General features: G+C 47.3%; 1 protein-coding gene across 1 annotated transcript; it reads left to right on the top strand.

Moving 5' to 3' along the window:
* The first annotated feature begins 123 nt into the window (after positions 1-123).
* Positions 124-5,086, top strand: STMN1 (stathmin 1). Its single transcript, XM_085305000.1, has 5 exons — positions 124-192; positions 2,169-2,238; positions 2,981-3,153; positions 3,964-4,155; positions 4,591-5,086. The coding sequence occupies exons 2-5, from the start codon at positions 2,226-2,228 to the stop codon at positions 4,657-4,659; spliced, it is 447 nt and encodes a 148-aa protein (XP_085161126.1). The 5' UTR covers positions 124-192; positions 2,169-2,225; the 3' UTR covers positions 4,660-5,086.
* Positions 5,087-7,520: the final 2,434 nt, after the last annotated feature.

Consider the following 7,520-nt stretch of genomic DNA (forward strand, 5'->3'; position numbering starts at 1 on the left):
GCATCCGGCGGCGGGGGGGAGGGCAGCGAGCCCCCCGCCTCGCCCTCCCCGCCGGCCCCCCGGCGGGCGGCACGTGCCGCCGCGCTCGGCCAATGGGGGCGGGGCGGGGCAGGTCACGTGCCATTGTTTGGCGCTTTTGTGCGCGGCGGGGCGGTTGGGAGCGGAGTGTGGCTGGCGCTGCGGACGGAGCAGGTGGGTGTGCGCGCCGCTGGGCAGCGGGCGGCCCCGGGGTGCTTTCCCCGCTGGCCGCCTCGATAGGGGTGGAGGAACAGCAGCCGTTGGGGGCTGTCGYGGCGGGGCTTCCCCGAGCATCGAGGAGGAGGAATAAGAAGGGGCGATCCTCTGAGGAGAGGCTCGGTGCTCGACAGGGTGTGTGTGTATCGTAGGGGCTGGCAGCGATGGGGAGGTAGTGGCGTGGGGAGAGGAGAGGGGGCCTGACGGGTGTCAGCGGGAGGGGAGGGGCGGCGGGGCAGGTCAGTCGCCGAGGGGGTCTGGAACGGCTTCTGTATGCGAAGGGGAGGGGGCTGCGCTCCGGTGCCTTTTGTCCCTTCTCCCCTGCTTGGGGGGGGGGGCTGTCGTGTTGACCCCCCTCCGCCTTTCCCTTCTGAGGGTGGGGGGAGAGGGAGCCGCGATGACAAAGAGGAGCAGGGGCTGCGGGAGACAATGGGCGGAGGGCTTCCCCTCCCTCCCTCTCCGCCAAGGGGGCTTCTATTGTCCTGATGGCGGCGGGGCGAGAGCCCGCGGCGCGGCTGCTCCGAGGGGAGACGCCCTAATCGCGGCGGAGGAGAAAAAGGAGGCGGCGGCGCTCCCCCCTCCCCTCCCTGACAGGACCCCGCCATTGTTAGTGGGGAAGGGGCGGCGCCGAGGCAGCCGCGCCCCGCTGCCATCGAGCCCAGCTGCCCGCTGCAGTGGCGGAACCCGCTCCGCGGCTGCGGGGCAGGGCGAGCCCTGCGCGGGGACGGGGGGTTACTGAGCGCTGCTGGCACCTGCAGCGGGCGGAGGGGAGCGGCCGGGGGGCGCCCAGGTGCCCGGATGTTACCGTTAGCCCCGCCCCCTCCCCCGAGCCCCCCGCGCGCGCTCTCGGGCGGTTTGAATTCGGTGCCGTTGGAGAGGCGCGGGCAGGAGGGGGCGGGGCCTCGCGCCAGGCGCGCGACGCCCTCGGCGCCCATTGGCTGGGAGCGGCGCGCGGGGCAGCCCCGCCGGGGCCGGGCGGGTGCGCGGTCCCAGCGCCGCTCCCGCGCGCGCTGCGGTGGCCAGGCCGGCGGGGGCCCGCGCTCCTGCTGCGCGAAGCCTGTAGGAGCTGGTGCCGCCGCCGTTCGCTGTCGGCACCAGCCGCGCGGCACCAGTGCCTGTCATCCCGCAGGATTTATCCAGACACTGAGCGTGTGAATGACACTTCAGCTTTTGCCTCGCTCCTGCTATCTGTTGGTGGGATTGGAATTTTGATTGTCGTCTGYTGTGTGACCTTATTGTCCCTGTCTTCGCTTTAATACCACCTCTCCAGAAAAAGGGGAAAACCCCTTTTCCAGCATTTTCTAGAATGCTTTATGTTGGGCTCCTTAATAGCCCTTCTTAACAAGTAGTGTTGGCCCAGGCAAAAATGCTTGTGCTCCTGTATGCAACTTTATTGAGTAGCTTGGGACACAAGATGCATTTGGCTCTAGTTGCACAAATAAAAGCTYATATTTAAGTGAGCTTAAGATCCGCATTTAAGGTCATGTGTAAGCAGCTGGAATCTTGTCTCTACAAATAGTTCTCTGAAATAAAATACAGTATCCATCTAGTTTGGTTGGGCTGAACTGTCCCTTAGTGAAACATTTGGAGTACTCAATGATGCTGTATGCTATTGAAGTAATGGTAAAGTGAGTGTTAATGGGTGCAATGTATATTTTAATTGCAGTAAAATGGGGACTGAAACTATGCAGGAATAYAGTAGTCCATTCAGACATGCACACTACTGGAGCAGAAGAGATGTTCCCAATTACCAGTTTTGCAGAATTTGTATCAGTCTTGTTTCTGGTGGTTTTTGGAAGTAGAGAATGCAGTTACTTATCCAATAGTCTCTTGTTTCTAGTAATACTTAGCAATTTTATTGTGGTTTAAGAGAAGAGAGGAGAGAAAGCTCGAGTACTGACTAATCAAAGGCATGATATCCCTTTATTATTTAGGAGTCCAAGTGATTGACGTTCTCCCAAAGTTTGCTTCTTGAGTCTGTTTTCTTGGACATGGCTACTTCTGGTATGTAATATTTAGCACTGAATGTGCTTTTTTTCCCCACTAAATTTGAAATTGTTTTGGAGGAAAATAYTATAGCAAAACAAACTGTGGTCACTGTGCTTTTCTCCCATCTCTAGGCTTCTTTATAGAAGCTCTTGAACTGAGTGCTTGTGAAAACATACTAAAAGCCACTTCTAACTAGGCTAGCTGCATCTGTTAGCAAGACAGGCTTCAGTTCATCTATGTGCCATCTGCTCAGTTAGCAAAACTGACTATCATGTAGATATATTTGTGATCAAAGCTGATGTGCGTGTACAGCTAAACTTGAACARGGCTGACGTGGCTGTTCATAGGTGTTTGAAGCGTGGAACACTGGCTTAAATATCTTGCTGAGAGTTGATTTCAGTTCTTGGCTCTGCCAGGTTAGACTGCGGACAAATACCTTGAATCTCTTGCTCAGACTTCTTGCCAAAGAAAGAATGCTTTTTGTTTGAAGTACTGATGAACTTGCTTTTCATGATTTCAGTATTAGAAGCTAAAGCAAAATATCCAGCACATGGATAATCTAATATCCAAGAAAAGCTGGAAACAATTATTTGCTTTATTTCTTTGAATGGCGCTACTGCACAAAATAAAACTTAGATATGCTAAAATGTTGACTGTCTTCTGGAATGAACTTTTTGTGGTATTGAATTTCTGAAGGCTCTTTTTCAAGTTACCTGAGTCAGTTCCTGGTGTAAAATACAGATTTTTATGCTTGTAGATATTCAAGTGAAGGAACTGGAAAAGCGTGCCTCTGGGCAGGCATTTGAGCTGATACTCAGTCCCCGCTCAAAAGAAGCGGTTCCAGAATTTCCTCTTTCTCCCCCAAAGAAGAAGGATCTGTCACTGGAAGAAATCCAGAAGAAGCTGGAAGCAGCAGAAGAGAGACGTAAGGTAAATTCAAAACAACAACAGATTAAGGGAGCTCTGCTAAGCTAGTCTTGTGGGGTTTTTTTTTGGTTGTTTTTTTTTTGTTTAAGTCTTGCTTCTTTTGCTTGAGACAGATGACTAACAGTCTGTATTGCTGTCAACAGAATATTAATTGAATTTTGGTAAACTCTCTTAGGCTCTTAGGAAACTTTGTGTTGATCTGGAAACTTTGTTCTTAAAATGATCTTGAATGGCCATTTGCAAAACTGAGAGAAATTGTTTGCTTGAGAGAGGTGATCCTATTTCAGGAAGAAATTGATTTTTTTTTTTCCTTCTGTCTATAACCTCATAAAACTTTYCAAGTTCTGGAGAACTTAGTGGTGAATCTCTAATTGGATCTGCCAGTATAGAGTCTGTGTTGATACAAGAGCTTGCTGTTGAAGTGTGGCTTAAAGAGCTTGGACACACAGGAGGTTAGTAAACCTCTGTGCAACCAAGATCACAGTAATTCATTACTCTGAGAAGTAAGAATCTTCTCAGAAAGATGTATTAGTGTTTAACAAAATCCATATGCTCTCCCTCCAGGAGAAAAGATCCAATTAACAAGAATTATAACTAATGGCAGAAACTTGCCTTTCCTGTGTATTTTGTAGTAGGGAAATACTGCCCATGTAGTATGGGGAGGGGGGAGCACTGGGGAGCTTTGTCCTAATTCATGATGTTATCCTATTTTCTAYTAAAGTAGCAGAAGAATCTCTTTCAAGAGTTGCAAACAACCTGACTGTAGATGTCCATGTAGTTCGTTTGTGCTTAAAATGTGATCTGTCTTGTTAGTCTCACGAGGCAGAAGTCTTGAAGCAGCTAGCTGAGAAACGGGAGCATGAGAAAGAAGTGCTTCAGAAAGCAATTGAAGAAAATAACAACTTCAGCAAAATGGCAGAAGAGAAGCTGACCCACAAAATGGAAGCTAACAAAGAAAACCGAGAGGCACAAATGGCTGCTAAACTGGAACGCTTGAGGGAGAAAGTAGGTGTAGAGTTCCAGGATTCCATTTGGGAGAGGATTATCTTTACCTTGCAAACCAGCTGTGTGTATGCATGTGTATACGAAAGATGAGTAAATGGCCCAGTGTGGGAATCTGTTTGAATAGATGGATGTCCTTGGGTGTTCTATGTTGATCTAGTTATTAAAGACTAACTCTACAGAACCCTTTGTAGAAATTCTACAGCAGAAATTCTCCTCTTGGGTGAGAAGAGATGAATGGAGTTAGTAGCTTCTTGCATACTGTTAAAACACTTTATTTCATAATCCCCCTTTTGTAATCTGTTGTAGTTCATCCTGTTGGTTGGAGGGGTGGGAAGTAAACTTGGGTCAGAAGGAAGGGAGTCACGTGCGCAAACCTGGAGTTCTGCCTTTCTCTGGGGTTGGGCAACTAACTGCTTCAATGCTGTTACCTTTCAGGACAAGCATATTGAAGAGGTTCGAAAGAACAAAGAAGGCAAAGACCCTGGTGAGGCCGAAACCGACTGACTTCATTCTGGAAACTGACTCTCCCCCTCCTCTAAATATCCAAAGACTGTACTGGCCAGTGGTTTCCTTTTTTTTTTTGGTTTTGTTTTTTAAGTTTCTAGAAACTGATGTAGAACTGTAAAGTTAGATCCAAACTGTACACTTTCTTTGGGGGCTAGAGGGGAGACCTTACATGTTTCACTTTTCTAAAGTGTTGTCTTTCCAGTGTAGCTATCCTCTTGTTGCATCCTTTTCTACTCCAGAGCACTTGCTACTGGGTTGATGGCTAGTACTGTATCAGCTCTGTAAGACTTTGTGGAAGGAATATGTAGTATACTGTTCCATGCTGAATATCTGTAACACTTCAAAAATCTGACTCTGTCCCAGTCTTCTAAAATACTACTGTAACTGAGTGACTAAATAAAGCTGCACAGTGCTGTTATGAGAATTATTTCTAAAAGTGATGCAAGACAAATCAGTTAGCTGAGGTCTAAAAAGGATGTCCTTCTCCAACACTGGATATAAGTCTGTAGCAGCACTCTGCCTTAACATCCATGGGTATGCTGCATGACTGCCTTTCCCTAGAGCATTTCCATTGTCTTAATTTTACAGTAAGAGCTTTGTTTTGACACCTCAGCAGTTGTCAGCTGTTGTGTGTTTTTGTTAAAATGGTTCAGAACCACCTCCTTTTGGATACTGACACTTCAACAAGCAAGTCCTTGTTATCACATGACTCTAGTCTCCTTTGTTTTGTTTTCTTTTATGTAAGGCTTCCTAGAAGGTTAATTCTGCTATTGAATTATGACTTCTGTACTGTTTCATGTAATGTTACAAAGCTGAAAAGTTCAGAAAGCTGTTCTGTTTGGGATCATGTGCCTGCCTGAACAGAAAATGCTGCTGTAGACATGACGTTTTTCTCTTATTTGGTGTCTGCTGCAGGTTTGTTGGGATAGTAAGTTGTGCCACAGGGTGAATCTGAAAATCAGYTCTTCCCCACAAACAGATGCATTTCATCTTTCTGGGATGTGACAAATTGTTACCACTGCACTTGTGCTGTGAGTAAAGATGCTTTTTAGGTGGATTAGGTGGTAGTTACTGTATTGCATAGGTACCTTGTAATTTAAGAGCAAACCAAAAAAAAAAAAGCTTTCTCTAAGACTGATCCAGGGAGTGTCATGCATATCCACATGTCTTCACTACTCTGCAGTAAAGACAAGGTTGCATTTGGCATGGGTAAACAGCCACCTGTCTACAGCTGCTTYATATAAACATCTGTTCTGAATGGCCTCAGCTTAAAAGATTGCCTCCTTCCAGAGCAGGGTTACTCTGAGGATAGTAGCACTTGGATTTAACAAATTCTGCTAGTGTCAAGGCCAGTGCCAATTCTGAAATTATACTTTCAAATACTTAGTATTTAAGTGAAGCACTTGGTCACTTTTCCCTGATTTGTGTCCCTAATCCTTAGGTCTGCTGCAGTGTGTATTTTCAGGTTGGTCTCCTCTGTAGCCTCTGGCAGTGGAGAAGKGATGGGTTGGATAATCTGTGGCTGGAAGACTCAATAGGGTCTGGGCTTTTTATGGGGCTAATTGAGTAGTGGACCTCTTCCTCAGTGTTCTGAGGCTTGCCAAAGAAGGGACCTCCCTTTAGAAGGCCTTCTGTATCGCATTTATTGCACTAGACTTGCARTTAACTAGCCAAAAAATGTAGGCTGCTGTTTGACCAATAGAAGAAGAGTGAGGCTACACTGAGATAATAGATCAAGCTCAAAGCATCTGGGTAGCTGGAAACCTTCATGTGAACAATTCTTGGAAGCATTTTAATACTTCATAATCTAAGGTAAGACRGTGTTTCTACCTGCTTGAAAGCAGCCAACCTTTTGCAGGGTGAAATACTGCAGGTTTTTAATAACACAACAGCCTTGCATAAATTGAGAGCAGGATCTCCCGGGGAGGTGAATGGGATGATGGAATACAAGCTAAACTTTGAGAAGGACTTGAATCTATTATGTAAAAATGCATAGGAAAGAGGTCGAGTATATCTAACGCTACAGTGCAGTGGTCACTGCATCAGTTCCCACATACAATTTTATGTACAATTAGCAYTCAGCCCCTCTTTCAACTTACTGATCTGCCCCCTAAGAATCAAGATGTTCCAAATACTCCCTCTTGTCTTCTCAAGACAGTGGGAGGAAGAGGATGATAGCATTGCCAGAGCACAAACTGTTAAGAGTAAGAAAAGATGCCAAATAAGTGGGAGTTTCTTGCTTGCTGGAGTTGTCAGATGTTAGCTAGAGAGCTTTTGTTCAGTCTTAGTTATGTGGCTTGTRTTAAATGGAACTTACTGCACAGAGCCTAGTTACTCTATGAGAGTGGCTGGGAGCAGGGAAGGTCYGAGGAGAGAATGGAATTTGGGGATGCAAATATGGGGAGGATGGTAACAAGTTGTTAAAGTACTGAAAAGGGGGGGAGGGGAATAAGAGGAGATGAAAGTCATGCTGGTTTATTTTATGTTGAAATTATCATTAAGGGAAAAAAAGCTCGAAGTGCAGTCCTGTGGCAAGTAGGGTTCTGGGCAGTTGTAGAATTGCGCAGTGCATCAGCTCCTGAAAGGTTTGCTGCCCAGGTAATGGGAAAATTATGCCTTTTTTTGGCGGGGGGGGGGTATGTCTCCAGCTGGTAAGCTGACCTCAGAAGGCAGCAGTAAGCAAGCCTTTAGGCTGCGTTAAGGATGGTACACGGAAGTAATCTAGCAGGGGGCTGTTGAAACTGCTGCTTAAAAATTATTATTTTCGTACGTTCAGGTGGGAAAGCCGGGCGGCGCGGCCCGGGGCCGCCGCGAGGGCGGGAGGAGCGGAGCGGAGGCCGGCGGCCGCCCGCGGGAGG

Source organism: Rhea americana, unplaced genomic scaffold, assembly GCF_003343005.1.
Source record: "Rhea americana isolate MKP2758 unplaced genomic scaffold, rheAme1 scaffold_215, whole genome shotgun sequence".
Taxonomy (NCBI): domain Eukaryota; kingdom Metazoa; phylum Chordata; class Aves; order Rheiformes; family Rheidae; genus Rhea; species Rhea americana.